Source organism: Pyrgilauda ruficollis, unplaced genomic scaffold, assembly GCF_017590135.1.
Source record: "Pyrgilauda ruficollis isolate IOZ18807 unplaced genomic scaffold, ASM1759013v1 scaffold5, whole genome shotgun sequence".
Classification (NCBI taxonomy): domain Eukaryota; kingdom Metazoa; phylum Chordata; class Aves; order Passeriformes; family Passeridae; genus Pyrgilauda; species Pyrgilauda ruficollis.
Window position 1 is genome coordinate 11,899,098 of NW_024526599.1, and position 16,479 is coordinate 11,915,576.

The following is a 16,479-nucleotide window of genomic DNA, read 5'->3' on the forward strand; positions in this document are numbered from 1 at the left end:
TCAAGAGGGCTTTTATAGAAAAGATGAGTGAGTGCTTCAAACTTCTGGAAGTCATTTTGCACAAACATTCTGCCAGAAATGTATTTATGGCTCCACTTTCTTACAACTTTATCATTCTGAAAACACTTGGTTTTAAATAAAGGTGAATAATAGCTTCTCATTACATTGCATTTAGAACGGAGACTGAACATAAGGGCATAGGAACTATACTTTTATTGGTCATAATAAGATTTTCCTCATTATTTGAACTGCATTAATGAAAAAGATCAGAATAAAATAGAGAAAAAGATAGGTTAGCTGCAGAGAGAAAATGGAAACTAGTTGTCAGACCTTACATGATACTTCTAAATATAACAGAAGTAAAAATCAATCACTTTTTTATGGTTAAAAAAGAGTATAAAAATTAATTTTAACAAGAAAACTTTTTGAGTCAGAATGGGAAATGAAGTCTACAGGGCTAAGAAATAAAATTTAGCCAAAAACTATGGATACTAGTTTTTATAGGTTAGACTAACTAGTTAGAACCCCATTGGTGTAGAAATTGTTGGTTAAAAATCCAGCATTTTATTGATATTTCTCTTAGGGTACTTGGAGCATGCAGCCATGTAGTGGGAAGGATTATGCCAACAGACATAATAAAGGACAACAGGAACCTCAATATCCAGCATTTATCAATGAGAAACTGTTTTTCATATCTTCAGCATCCTGCTGTTTTGGTCAATTTAATTATTCAACTTGACTGAGTAAGTAAGGGTAGCCAAATATGCTAAAAACATGCTTACCAAGTATTGCCAATACTTGCCAATATTTGAAAATCATATATAGAAAGTCCCAGTAAAGAATTTTATTTTCACATAACTTTAAAAATTTTTAGCACAAAGAAAGTAAGCATAAAACTACACCTGAAAAATGAAATTAATTCAGAGTACTGTTTCCAGCAGAGAAAAAAGGCTCTCTCACCAAATGGAAGCATGCAACATTAAATGCATTGGAATTGTTAATCAAATGCTTTATTTAAAGAAATAAACTGTCAATTAATTTGTTAAAAACACACACACAAACACACCCCAACCCCTTTCACGAAAGCACTGAAAGACATTTTCTTTTTCATCATGGGTAGGGACAGCCTCAGAAGTCATAAAAAGTTCTTATGAGGACATGTTGTTATTTTTTTATAATTAGTACCATGATGTGATAAAATCAGAACCAGGATTTGTACTTTACAGATGTAGAAACAAGCTTGTATTTTCTGTGTGTTTCCAAAGTAAGACAAAATTCTTAGACAAGCTTGTGCCTCAGTGCTCACAGAACTATATTTTTGGTGTCTTCTAATAAGAGGCAATAATAACCCCTGAAATATCCTCATTTCTTTGCATGACATCCCAAATATCATGTAGTACCAGTTTCCATTCCAGATTGCTGTATAAAATGGAAAGGACAGGAGGAAGAAGGATGTGGGAGCAATGACAGCTCCACTGCCTTTCCCAGCATAGGCGATCTTGCACTGAAGGAAACAGTTCCAAACCTTGGGCACTGGGGTGGGAGCACTGCAGCTCTCAGGACTTTGTATTTCTGCCCAACCAAAGCTTTATATTTTACATTATGTAACCTCAGGTATGTCTACTTACTTTACTTTTCTCAGTAGAATACGAAGACTTTATGGACAGGATTAGTTGTAGAGTAAAGGTCTTCTCACATGTGTGAGACAGAACAGGTGAAAAATGCGCAACAGGAATGCCAAATGAAAAAGGAAAATGTAGAATGATAAGTGATGTAATCCTTTCAAAATTATATTAAGTTATTCTGTATGTCAGTATGAGTAAAGTTTATTGGTTTAAATTGTTTCCAGCTTTTAAGATGAAAACGTCCTGGTTAAACTTCTCACTGAAGGAACTGGAGAAATTTTTCATCACTATCTCCCTTGAAAACTCTGCCATTGGCACTCATCATTCACTTTAAAAAAATCCTAATCTATCAAAAGGAAAGAGATGTATTTGACTGCTATTTTATGAAGGACAAGAATTCATCATCTCAGTTTATAATTATACATTATGAGCACAAAGTCTAACCACTTGAAAGAAGTAGGGTTGTTTGATGCAAACACAGACACCAGAATCAAACTGCCTGAACTGATTTGTTATCCTACAAGAGGCTCTGTATTCTCATGTGCTATTTGCCTGAAAGAATGACTCCTAATTCAAATAACTGTGACAGAAAAGTCCCTTGAGGGGAGGGAAAAATCATTATTTCACTTGTGGTGACTTTCACAGCCTCATCTGTAACCTCAAGGCTGCAATTGTCTGAACAGCTGCTGTACCCTGGTTCTAGAGAACGAGAGTGAGACATGGGTCTGCACTTGCTTCACCATACTTCAAAACCTTAGCACAAGGTGAACCTTCTTAGAGGGTCAGGATACTGCTCACCTCCTTTGTAAGGCTCAATCAAATAAAAATTGGAGAACAGGTTTATTCTCAGTAGCAATATTGGATTTTAGTTTCTGCGCTCACATATAATCGTCAGAAGTCAAAGGTAGTTAATATCTAGGATGCTTATTCTTAAAAAGATTAATTATCGTACCGACATACTGTATAATAATGTTTGTCATAGCTCCTACTACTGCATGTCCTAGAATATTTATTAATTAAAGATTCAATATACTACTCCCATATTTAATGGAAGCTGTGTGTTCCCAAGTCCTAATGCATTACAATAAAATCATATTTTGAAACTTGTTCAATGTAATTGCTTTTTTAAGCTTTAGCTCAGGGGCTTTTAAAATGTTTGCACTTTCAAGCAGTAGTATAAGGGGTTACATGATAAAGGACATGACAATTACAGGAACAAACAGCATACACAAAGCCTCTGCCTTCATTTGGTCCTTGCCATGTTCCCAGTTAACAAAAGATTCCAGTTTTTTTTTCTGCAAGCAAATGATGTGTCCCTAAAGAAGTTTTTGCTCTACAGCAGAAGGTACTTCTTGCTAAGTGAAAAGTTAAGTTTTTCTGAGATTTTTCATTTGTTCACTTGAATTTTTGGTGCTATGTATTTCATTTTGTTATTAATGAATTTTATGTTAGCCTGGTTTCAATGAGTGACTGAACGGGCTATTTTATAATTCTTTACTGAAAACATGTATTTGAAATCACCCTCTGTTTCATCTTCGAGAAATATAACCGAATTAGATCAAATACAAATTTGTGAATTCCATATTAAAATTTTCTGATTACTTTCTTGTGTTGGTAGACAAGTATGACATTGTCTAGAATAGAGTAAATAAGGTGACATAAAAGGTAAAGTTAAACTAGGTCAAGCCCAGAAGCAAGGCCTGCTAACTCCTCTAGTCTAAACACCTGCTGTGAGAAGGAATACATTTCTAATTCATACAAACTTGATCAGATATGAGTTGACCTTAAATTTATTGATATGCATGAAATGCACCAAGAGGTCTGTTAGGAAAATCATGTTGATTTAGTGGTTTTACAATGATACCATGGCAACACATGAAATTTTATGTGTATTTGAACTTGGACCAATACTGAGGAGAAAGGGAACAATTTGTTTGTCTACCCAAAGACTTTTCTAGTGGCATTTGAAAAGCCCTAAGTTATTTTGCCTTTTGGCTGCTGGTTCAAAAAGATGCACGTCTCCTGCAATGCTGTGATATGTTTACCTTCCCAGATAACCCAGGGACTCTTGGGGATTATTAAGGCCGCACTAAATACACCCAGGCAACTAAATAAAACTTCAGGAGACACAAACTCCATTCAGTATCAATTTGCTAACCTGCTCCTTTCACAAAGAAATTAACTTTGTGAACAAGTACATGTGGGTCTAGATGAGTAGTAAGTGAGAAAGAAGAAATGCAAATTTTATGGCCTTCCACTAGGTCCCTGATGAAAGGGGTAGAAGTAAAGGTAACTTGTTGAAAAGTGAATCCTTATTTTAAGAGATCTCAGACACTGTAATTTGTAACACTACAGTAATACCAGAACAGTAGTCACAGGCACACATCTAAAACATTTTCCCTACATTTTGCTAACCTGGGAAATAGTCTCGTTACCTTGTAAGGTCTAGGATAAATATTTCGGAATTGAAGTAAAACTATCCAAAATTAATGAAATAATTAACCAGTGTAAAATATCAATATATGCAATGAAAAGTCTTGTTATATTTGTATTTTGTATATATTTTATATACATGTATGATATACATTAAAAGACATGCAAATTATGTATTTAATATAGTCAGTTTTCTGAAACTGTAGAGCAGTCGCATTCACAAAAATAAGGAAAAATATATTGCAAACAAGGGACCTAATGATGGCTGACTAGAAACTTCAAATTTTCAGTATTATATCCCTTCAATCCTACCAGGAGTTAAGTAGCTAAACCCTCATTCAATTTAAATCTTTTAAAAGAAGATAAAGGAACTAAAAAGAAGATTGTGAGAGATCTGGTATATTGTAGCTTACAGTGTTTGTAGATGGAAGTCAGACTAGAAATCTTCTTTAACTAATCCTGTTATGCCAATAAATTAGCTTGCATATGTTCCTATACATTTACGTTTTGAAAATCCATTCACAGAAAAAGAAACCTAGTGACTGAAAGATCAGGCACTGTAAAGACTGGTTATTTTTTAAAGCAAGGGAATAAATTCAGATTCTCCAGGAGTGCTTTTGAAGATTATTGTTTTATCATCAAAAACAGATGAACAAGAAATAATGAATACCTACTTTTTCGCAGTTACATGTGGTCAATACATTTGTTTATAATTCACCTTCAATATCTTAGTGGTTGTAATAAAGTTTCAGGTTAGCAGGTATTCACACTGCCTTGGTTTCCAATGAGAAATGCCTTGAGGAGGTGGCTGCGTTTGTTTGTTTTGTTTTTTTTATTTTTTTTTGTCTGTTTGGTTTTTTTTTTTAATGGGAAAGAAAGATATGGGATTAAATTTGCTCCTAGGCAAAATTAAATTCTAAGCCTAGAGGCTTGCCGGTTGGGATCTTTCTGAACTGCGGAGAAGGCTGCAGCTTGTTTGAGCTAAGGTAAAGTTAATGTACTTCACAGTGGCTGTTACAGGGCTATGTTTTGATTTGTGATGAGCACAAGATTGATAATATAGAGGTATTCTGCTGTTATTGCTGTTATTGAGCAAGTCTTTAAGAGAGCCAAAGCATTTTTTTTTTTGCTTTTCCATCTGATGTGCTGGTAAAGAGACTGGGGGAGTGGGAAATTGGCAAGAGACAGAGTTGACACGGCTAACACCCACTGACCAAGGCAATATACTCAATATGACCATATGGCATCATGCTCAGTATATATTGGAGAGGAGAAAGGGGTAGAGGGGCAAGAAGGAGGAGGGGCATATTTGGGGTGATGGTGTTTGTCTAGCCAAGCCACTGTTAGGTGTGATGGAGCCCTGCTTTCCTGGGGATGGCTGAACACCTGCTGCCCATGGGAAGCAGTGAATTCATTCCTTGTTTTGCTTTGCTTGTGTGCACAGCTTTTGCTATTAAACTCTCTTTATCTCAGCCCATGAGTCCTCTGACTTTTACCCTTCCAATTAATTCTCTCCCTGATCCCATTTGTGGAGGAATAAGTGAGAGACTGTGTGGTTCTCATTTGCTGGCTGGGGTTAAATGATGACTAGGGATTTTTGTTGGCTCTGCAGTGCTTTTCAGCCCTGGATGAAATTGCTGAGAATTTCAAAGCCTCAAAAAGCTGGAGCACTAGAGGCATAGGAGCAGAGAAGCCTGTGAGTTGGGATTACCTGCAATTTGGATAGGGGGAGGAAAGTGCCAGTCTGTAGATCTCTGTCTAGAGACACCTGTCTGATCAATCTAAAAAGCAGAGTAGCACTCCCTGGGTAAGATGGTTAATTGGCTAAAGGGTCAAATGGAAGTGCTTAGGAGTGAGAGGAGACAGAACCTAATTTCTGAAGGAGATGGCTGCTGCTGCTGAGGCCCACATAGAATGTCTGAGATTCTGAAGTCATAAGGGTTATTTTGTGCAAAAAAAAAAAAAAAAAAAATCAAACTACCTGAGAGATTATGAGTTTTTTTTTTTTTTTTAATTTTTTAAATTGGTATTAGGATCTAAAAGGATTTGGGAGTGGGGAGGAAGAGGTCTAAAACTACTGATGTAATGGCAGTAATGACACAGGGAGTGGCATGTCAGTACAAAATGCATATCATACCACACCTTGCTGTGATCATATTAACTTTTAAAGAAAATTAAAGTTTGATTCACAGACTCATAACACTTCTTGTTATGCAAGCTTTTAATGGCCATAGTTGATAGCACGCTGTGTATTATGGAAAAAAAAAGAATCTGGTATGTAAAAAACCCAACAGATTCTTACAAGCACTTTTGATGAATTGTATAACTTTACTGTTTAATTTTAAAGCATTATAAAATAGTTTCAATTGTTTTTTAATATATGATTTACAATATATCTTTGCACTATGGGTATGATGTATAGAAGTCTGAGCATAGAGCTCTTTCATATTGAGTGATTACTTTGCCTACTGTAATTAAAAATTCACACCCAGCATATGCACACCCAGAGTGCAGGAAGTACCAAGTATTTGGAATAGAATGAAGACATGGTGGGAGAAAAGAGCTTTTAACTGATGCTAAAATGATGCTTTGAAACTTATTCAAATCAAGAATTTCAAGGTCATGTAGAATGTTTGTACTGTGAACTTTTCCAGGGCATATTTACTAGACTCAAGAACAGAAGTTAGGAACAAAGGTGACAATCTGAAAATCTTTTATTTTCTTAATTCAGTTTAATTCAACAACTATTCTGAAGTCCACTGTAGCTTTTTTCCAGTATGTAAACAGAGTTAGTAAATTACAAATTCACACAAAACTGAGGGAGACAGGCTATAGTCATACAGTGATGAGGATTTATGGACTTAACTCCTATTAGCATTAATGGCAGTTAAGGACAAAATCCACATATATCATGACGAGATTATTTTCCCTTGCTTAAATACTTATAATGAAGCAGCTACAGTAAAAATAGATTTAAAACTATTACTTTTGACCTAGTCCTTTGATTTAACTATTTTTAATAATGTTTTTACACTGATATCTGTGTTATAGTTTTAGAAATCATCATGAATGTTGCATTATCATAAGCCCAAGGGAGTTAATCTTTCATGATTGCAACAAAATAAGAAACTTCATAAAGAGCATACCTCATATGATATGAACAGAGCTATGTAGTGATCCCACAATCTTATTTTCACAGATACTAACATTTCCTACAATGGTGACTGAGAAGAACTCAGCTTGCAAATCAGATATTTTCACACCTTTTTCTGGATAATGCTGCAATTGCTACATCAGGATGTAGATTTTTAGGAACAGCCTACCTGATTACAGCCTTCAAATAGATTCAAAAGACTAATATAATAATGTGGAAATAAGTAAGAAGATACTGGGAGGGATGGAAGTAACGCCACATGATTTCATAGTGCAGTGTTGTACAAGTAATGGTTTTCCCTTTAAGTGAAAAAGAGCGACCAGCGGAAGAGGAATCAATGTAAACAAACACAGATAAGGGGAAATAAGTGATGTGACCTGTTTCCCAGCTTTGCTAGAAGATTAGATCACTTTAGGTAAACAAAGGATATAAAAATTTAACTAAAGGCTAAGTCTCCCTTGGAATGAGAAGATAAAGATTCTGGAAGAACTTTGATAAGTTTGTAAAGAAACCATTTTGGTTTTAGGAAGCATTAGAACAGGTGATGAGTACTATTTAAAGCAGCACTGTATGCAGTAGCAAGGGCTTGAGCTGATGATGAAGGAGGTCACTTCAGGTCTTCTGTAGCTAATGATTGCAGTAAGTGCTATGGGGAAGTAGAAAGCTTTGTGTCTATAAACTGAGCTGTTCAGCTTTCTGTATTATAAAGTGTTTTGCAAATTCTTTAGGAATACTTGTTAAAATGCACCAGAAAGAAGGATACATTTGTATGTCTGGTGAGCTGATTATAACTCCTGTACTGGTAAATATTTATCTATTTTAGATAAACCAGAACAATTACTTCTAGCTTAGAGTAGTAAGGCAACTGTAGGTCTGGATCCAGCCTTTTCTTCAAATGAGGTAAAAAATATTTGAAGCTAGGTTTCCACTAATGTAAACAAGAATTAAAAAACATGTGACCCAGTGCACAGGCAGCAAGTCTATGACTGCTACCATTTCCCTAGACCGAAGAAACAGTCTCTGACTAATGGGTTATAAAATGTTTTCAGAACATATTTATACCTGAAGCTGGTATAGATAGCTGTATACATGATTTGACATTTCTTCCAGGACCAGAAAGTCAAAGCTTCAGGTATTGTATACATTTGGTAGTAGTATAGATTTTCTGTGTATATCAGCAAATCAGATACTTAACTCTCATGTTTCTATGCACAGTTTCAAACTGAACTCATTCCTAACCAGTGCCTCTGAAAACACATCCTCAACACCTGTTAGTGATGTGCAATACAACACATCACCCTTGATCCACTGCTGCAATGCAACGCCATGTCACACCTTGAAATTCGATGAGACATCTGGAACATGGTTGTGCTACCTTTGCCTTGTATTTTCTTGTCCCTCTCCACTTTGTTATGCTGTTGTAAAGCCAGCCAGTGTTTTATGTGATATCTTCCACCACAATTTCCAGGGAATTTCAAGATTCCCGTCTGAAAAGTTATCCTAAACTAAAAGTTCCAGAGCAGAAGTGTACATAAAAATGCTTTCCATTTCTGCTTGAAAAACCAATGGGTACAGGAATTCCTTTTTTAATTTGAAAAAAAAAAAAAAAAAAAAAAAGCTATTTGTTTGTTAATTTGTATCTTGTATATGTACTGACGTGTTTTTCCAAACAAACTTTGGCTGCATCCTATAGAGTTTCCTTATAATATGGAATAGATCCTGTGTCTCAGGAGGGTGATATGATATCTCTGCTTGGAATGCAGGTTCAGCAACTGGATTTGCTTGGATTACTCTGGACACGTAACAAACTGGACAGCTGTAGACCCACTAGAATTTGTTAAACCTCTGTCTGCTCCTGACTCTGTAACCCAGGATCAGGGTGGCAGAGGCCAGTGCATGAAAAATAAAGGATGTTATATAATCTGATGCCCAAACTTGCACAAGAACAATAATTTTTTCTGTGTCTTGATAGAAGGGAGTTGATTGTCAGAGGGACTTTTTTTTTAAAATTCTGAAACTGTAAAGTGGCCATTATTGCAAGGCTTCACTTTCACTCATCTGAGATATAAAGCATAGATGTTTCTTCCTCACACTTCGGTATTAACACATTGCTATATATACTGGACAGATTTTTCAGTGTATTTTCAGTAAAGAAAGGCATCTATTTCCTTGTATTTGAGACACCAGCCTAAATGATTTGAAGAAAAATTCTTGATGAAACTCTTTAGCATTGAGGTTTGTAATGTGTACAAGGGAACACTTCTTCCAAGCAATCTACTGAAAGACAACCTAGAATAGGTACAATAGAACAAAATCAGAAATTTTTATTGAAGAAAGATGAAGCTAAAGAAATTAAAGAGCTGTGGCTGATGAAAGGACAGTAATTATGGTGGCTTAAAAATGGGTTGATATTATTTAAAAGCACATTTTATTTGTAAGTGCAAGATAATCTCATTAGTGGAGGGAGTACAGAAACATCTATAACGTGCTTCCTATCAACATTGAACTCTTTTCAGACTGAATCAAGAAATACTCCTGAGCAAAAACACGTTAAGGCCAAATAAGAGACATATGGTTTTCAATTGTTAATTGAGATTAATTAAGAGTGTTAGATTAAAATTAAATTAATTAATTCAGCGTTAATTGTCTGCACTGTTGTTATTTGCCATCACATCTCTCTGTGAGCATTCCCTTCAATGCACTTTGAGCACATGCATTATGCTAAGCATATTAACACACACTGAGTAAAAATTGCTGTAAATCTGCATTAAGGTCAGTGTTGCATCTGACCTTTAAAACTCAGAAAACCTTGAGCAAGTTTATCAGTCACATTTCCTAGAACAAAAGCAGACATTTTGGTATGGCCTACTAGGTACCCAATAGACTAATTGTTTTGCATATTCAGTATTCTGACTCTGAACATTTGCACTAGAAAATGTTGGCACTGATATTATTATGAACTTGTGTGACTGAATAATCTCTTACTTTTTGGTAATTGCCAACAATATATATGACGCTGCTCTTAATGATCACAAAATCTATTAGCTTTGGGAGACACAGTGTGAATACAAGCTGTGTGCAACCTGAGCTACAAAAACTCTCTAAAGAATTTCAGGGTATTATGATAAAAGCTGAAATTTAAGTTCCACTGCACTAGTAAGAAAAGTATTTGCTTTCCTGTAGGATATAGTTCCTCTATTGCCAATATATATTTAATTTATGTGACCAAGCAATCCAACCGATTTGTCGGATTTTTAATATTATGTGTGCTTAAGTTTTTGCTATTTATCTCAAATGAAAAACTTCACATGTTAATTTGCATTAAATATATTATGTTAATTTTATGATATTGAAATAGTAATTTTAGTCTGGATTTTCGCAATTTTTTAATCTTTTATTCTTCCAGATTTCTACATTCTTCTGTGTAAAAAGCCTGGAATAACAGCAACATGTAAAATATGAAGCACTGGTCCTAGGTTTTCTTTTATATGTGTGAAGCAATAGGAGTTTTTCTTGTCAAGAGGATGCGTGTGAAATTCTTACTTTGTGAATATCTTTGTGAACAGTGAGACATGCACAGATATAGTGCTACCATTGAGCTTGATAACAGAAAAATTGGTGAGGCTGGATCCTAAGTGGTGCCAATTATAAAAGTTTGTTTAAGGGAGCTTTCAATTATGTAGTTTACTTTTTTGCCTGCCTCCTCAGAGCATACATGGCATAAATGAAACTGCTTATATGATCACTTAAAATCACCTAGGAAGAAAGGAAGGAAAGGAAGGAGGGAGGGAGGAAGGGAGGAAGGGAGGAAGGGAGGAAGGGAGGAAGGAAGGAAGGACGGAAGGAAGGAAGGACCAGTTTACAGAGTTGACAAGCTGTAAGCCAAATGATGCTACTTTTTCGGTCTGCCTGCCTCTCCGGCGCTGCTAGAGCAGGTGTAGGTGAGTTAAAGGGAGCGTGCTTTCCCGAGAGGCGCACACTGCCCTTGGCTCTGCGCACCGTCGCGCTCCTGGCCCTTACTGAGAGCTGTCCAGCCCAGCAGGGCGCAGTTGGCGCCGGGCTCCTTTGCAAGCCACGCTGGCTTTTTTAACCCCTTGTTTTTCTGCCTGTTTCCTCTGTTGTGCACAGCCGAGGCAGCAGAGGGAGCTCAAAGATTTTGGACATCAGGAAGAAACCCGGACAGAGAAGGACACTGCCAGGGGCAATTGCAGCGACAGCGGAGGACAGGGCTGGATGAGTTCGGACTCCTTTAAAGCTGGTATGCAGCTTTATGTGTCCCATTATCAGCTGCTACTTTTAAATACAAGGTATCAGTGGCCAGTTTTTATTTTGCACTTGTTGCTTACTTAACCGGTTCTGTTTGCAGTTTGGAAAAAGAGGCATTTATCAAGAATTTAAAAGTTCTTTTTGAGTATTTTTGTTCAAATGAGTTAAGACATAGGTACCTGTATTTTAAGAAATGCAGTAAATTCAATTGATAAAATAGTGAAAATTGAAGACATACTGAACTGCAGTGAATTAACCATGGTTGAAAATTCAGTTTGTGAAATAATGCAAGATTGTTTTCATTGTCATTTAAAGGTAGAAAGATTTTCAGGTCTTTTAGAAGTTCACCATCAGTGTTAGGGAGAAGAAAACCTAATAAACCACACAATTGAAAGTCCTATTTGAAAAAAGAATTTGCTCTTCTGTAAATAAAGATTTGAGTCTCTGAGAGAGCATCTGCTGCTGAGAATAAGCTGAAGTTTGTTTTGAGCTATGTCAGTGAATACATTATAAACAAAACACAAGCATCACGAAGGTCAAGGTCGTGCTTAAATATCCAGTTTTTGAATACATGAAAATAAGAGAATGAAAAACCTTGTGGTTCTGACCAGGTTTGGTATTTTCTGTAACATATTACATTACCTGGAACTATTTGTTACAGACCAGGTCATTGTCTACCTTGACTGTTTCAATTTGTTTTTGAGGTAACACAGAGCAGAATGTAGTTTGATTATAAAATAGAAATATTGTACTAGCTTAACTGAGTTGCTCTGAAGGGAAATGTTTATAATTATCTGGTTTTGGAGAGAAAATCCACTTGAGATGTGAACTTGGTCATCATCTTCCCAAACTCAGGACAATTTTTGTGTGTTAGTAACTTCAGTTTTGTATAACTTCTTTACATATCAATCGAGTGGCTAGGTCTTTGAACTTTACTGACCTTGTGCTCTGTCTCCTCTTTTGGACCAGATTCACTCATCCAGACATTAGAAAGTAGCTGTGGAACACTATTCTAATCATGTGGGTATTGCTTAATCCTCTGATTGAACCTGAATAAATCTCTCTAGATGCCCTGTCAATCTGTTTGGGATTTGCAATCTGGAAAGGCCCTCAAATACAAATTAAAGTGATTTTCTATCTGAAAAAAAAAAAAATCTACTTCTCTCAGTAACATCTATTACTATGTTCCAAGGTAGGTAAAGAACAGGCAGTTGTTAATACTACTTGAAGATAGGGGGCATAAATATTTCACTATATGAATTTTTCTTTTTATTTTCCTAACTATAGGTCCTTGGTTATGTTACGGGTTTTTTTGTAGGTTTTTGTTTGTTTGGGTTTTTTTTTTTTTCTTTTTTGCTATATCAATTCAGTTCTGTCATTCCAAGTACATATCCTGCCTCCTAAAATTGTTGGGATTTCAGAGTATTTAATATATTTGGATGTTACAAAGTCCCACAGTTCTGTCATCTTGATATTTTAACCCGCTCTGCCCCAAAATTACTATGCAACTGTTTTCAAAGAGGTATTTTTAACTTCAAACAAATGTGAAACGCTTGTAGAGAGAAGGAATGCCAGTATCTTCCCACACTAAATCTCAGTGATTACATCTGTACTCCAAGTTACTAGCATATGTCTACCTTTTAGTGAGATTATCCTGGGAGGTCCTTGTCAATTTACAGTTCAATATCTAGTTTTTCTACCTTTACAGTCTGACTTCTCCTTATTTTGTTAAAATCTCATCTTTTTGTACTGTATTGTCTGTCTTTCTTTAGTAGACAAATTTTAAGTGTGTGTACGTAAGCATGCAACCAACTTCTTTTTATTCCAAATTTTATATACCAGTTCAAAGTTTTAGTAATTTCTATTATTTCAGTGCAATATGGAAGAAGGACTTTTAAAACAAAGTATACATCTCAGTATACACTGTATATGAGGAAATTAAAAAAATATTATTAACAAAGTTGCTTAATGAATTAGCACTTTTGAGATTAGGAAGGTGGAACATCATTGAAACTAATATCTATGTAATAATTATTTCATTGCAACTGTCAAATAAAAGGCAGAAATAATTAAAAAACCCCAAACTTCTAGCCTTGGCTTTACTTTTACTTGTGTGTGATGGTATAATGATGAAATCTTTTGTTAGGGAAAAAAAATCAATTGCCAAATTAGGAATTCTCACTTTCCATTCTCAGAAGGTGATTTTCTTCTTCACTGAGTTCCTGGTGAAGAGAAGCCCTAGCTAGCTTTAGAGCTCATGGAATGTATTTCATTTGAACTTCAAACATTGACTGAGTTAAAGTATCTTACCATGGTTGTCTCTGCAATGGATCCAAAGCTGTTTATAAATATGTTGCATGTGACATTAACTGGAGGACCTGCAAAAGAGAAAAAAGAAACCCACCAGTCCCTGTTCCAGAATTATTGCTTATTGATTGATTATTCAGTATAAACCATTATAAGCTATATTTACTGACTTTGGAAGAAATAATGCTACATTCACAACTAATTTAATGCACAATTAAATTGAGTGGTTTCTAATAATTTTCTTTTGATTCTTCTCAAAGGTACACTACTTATCTGACCACGTTTAGCAATTTAAAAAACCCACAGAAACAAAGTTCAGTATAAACCTGCTCACATGCTTCTATACAAAAAATTTAAAAAAAAACCCATCCCATTTGCAATAGATAGTAAAAATATTTGATGTGTATTTCAGTGAGAATGCATGTCACTTCTCATAACAATTAGGGGGGAAAGTGACTTTCTTCACTCAAGGCAGCTTCTACCTTCAGTTTTATCTGTCATCACTGGGAAAAGAAATGCATTATTGCTGCTCTTATCTCTACTGCTTACAAGAAAGTAATTTAGATTCTATTCCCATTTCTTCTAAATTCTCCTAAATGTTTGAGTCCATTTATAACTGAATTCTTTGTTACCATGGGCCTTCAGTCAACTGTTGTTTTGTCTTATCTTGCATTTTGAAGAATCAATAGTGGTAGAGCAGTCATTGTGATAAGGAATTGCCTCTTCATGGAAAAGGGTTTAAATTATTTTCCAGAAGTCACTTTAAAAATGTCATTGTGGAAAAGCATGCTGATTTTTCCATTATTCCTTATCAATTTCAGTCTGTGTCCAATAGAAACAAGGTTTTTCCAGCTCCAGTTTTTTTTGTTACCTTCCTACAACTCAGTATTCCTATATCAATAAAAGACTTCAGCATTGGAGAACTTGGATTCTTTTTGTAGTTGTAAGCAGTCTAACAATAAGAGATCTGTATCTGGAAAATGAAGACTGGTCTTATAAACCTTTTTGCAATATCTCTTTTTTAGTACCACTGAAGAAAGAAACTCCTCTGCCACTACTGGTGGATTGCAACTAGCGAAATCTAACATGACCAATAAATTTGACATTAAATACTTGAAGAATCAGAGTGTCCATTAAAAATTTTCCCAATAGGACAGAACTTGGAACATCCAGCTTTCTTTCCTGACAGCAAAAATAGTTTTTAAGTCCTGTACAACCCTTCCAGCAAAACACTTCTACACATACTTCAGTCTTTGCAATACACAAGACTACACCTATGGAGCAGAATTCTCAGGTAAGGAGGTGGCACTTGCAATCACTTTGGTAGTAAATTATGTAGAGTTGTTGACTATATCCAGTACTTCTGAGAATTCAGTAAAAGCTTTACATGCTCAAGGCCTGAAAAGAATCAAGGGAAAAAGGAAAAGCAGGGACCATGAATGAAGGCAACTGACAGGGAGAAAATTGTACTTCTTGCCCATATTGGTTATGTGTTTGCAAAGCAGCTTTTCTTTCAAACACTTCCATGTTTTAGTACCTGTCATCCTGTCAAATTTGATGTGATGCTATCTTGTTTAAAATAGTACTATACTTTAAAATACGTTTGCTTTATCAACATAGTTGCTTATATTAAGAAAAAGCTCTAAATCACTACAGTGCTGATGCCTAATTTCAAATTACAATAAAATAGTTAATAGCTAGTTAAAAGGGGCACAAAAGTAGAAGCTAAAAGTAGCCTCCAAATGCTTTAGAGTTAACTCAAAGGCACTGCGCTGAGAGCAAAAATGAACTTCCCAGAATACGGTCACAAAGAATCACGAATGAGAAGCTGTAAAAGCTGGAAGTCATAGTCCAACACAGGAATTCAGGCAAGTTGAACATAGATTAAATAGAGGTAGAAAAGAAATAGAGCTAAAACTCACTAGAGAAAGAAAAGCTAACAATGATTGCTATCTACAAGGCATTAAAAATAGAATCCTGCCAAGATGTGAAAGCTGAAAGAAGATGATTAAGGTATAAAAGTATCCATGGAAGTGAAAAAGGTCAGAGCAGAAAAGCCAAATGAAGTCTTTGTAGCAGCATTTGTCTCCAGTTGCTGGCTGTGTCAAATACTAGAGCCATTCTGCTGGAGTTTTGTGTGAAGACTGTAGAAGGTATTTCAGACCAAGTGAACAGGAACAAACTGACCGGCTGAGGTGATATAAATCCAGACATTACAAAAATCTTTGCAGAATTGTGGAAATGCAATTCACTGTGAGTCAGCTGTCACCTGTGTCAATTTTGTAATCAGTGGAAATGTGTACCATGTTCTGCAAGTATAACTTGAATAAAAAAAAAACCCCAGATTTCAGGTATGATGGTGGGGGACAGGAAAATGAACTTTATCCCTGCAAACCTTACCTCTGCACCATCCAAACTGGTAGAAATAATGAGAAATTTTATAAAAAAATAGATACAGATTAATATTATATATAAATACATTATATGAATTAATATATTAGGGAGAAAGATGTCAAAAAGTCAAAAAGGATCAAAAATTCTATGAAAAGCTGCCACACAAAACCAGCTTAAGTAGAAAACACCGGAAAAGGTACACAGTAGGCAGTAATCTGCAAATACACAAATTTGTAAAGATCAAAAAGAGGTAATACTTCTTAGTATGTCACATAGCAATAAAATCAGTAAAATAATCAG

At 35.4% G+C, this 16,479-nt stretch overlaps 1 protein-coding gene across 2 annotated transcripts in view; it reads right to left on the reverse strand.

The window, feature by feature from the left end:
* The window catches only part of GLRA3 (glycine receptor alpha 3), a 76,467-nt gene that overhangs the window by 36,199 nt on the left and 23,789 nt on the right, over positions 1-16,479 (reverse strand). For both annotated transcript variants that reach the window (XM_041479940.1, XM_041479941.1), the window contains one exon: positions 13,789-13,856. In XM_041479940.1, the coding sequence (XP_041335874.1) occupies positions 13,789-13,856 (68 nt within the window). The remainder of the gene's footprint in view (positions 1-13,788; positions 13,857-16,479) is intronic.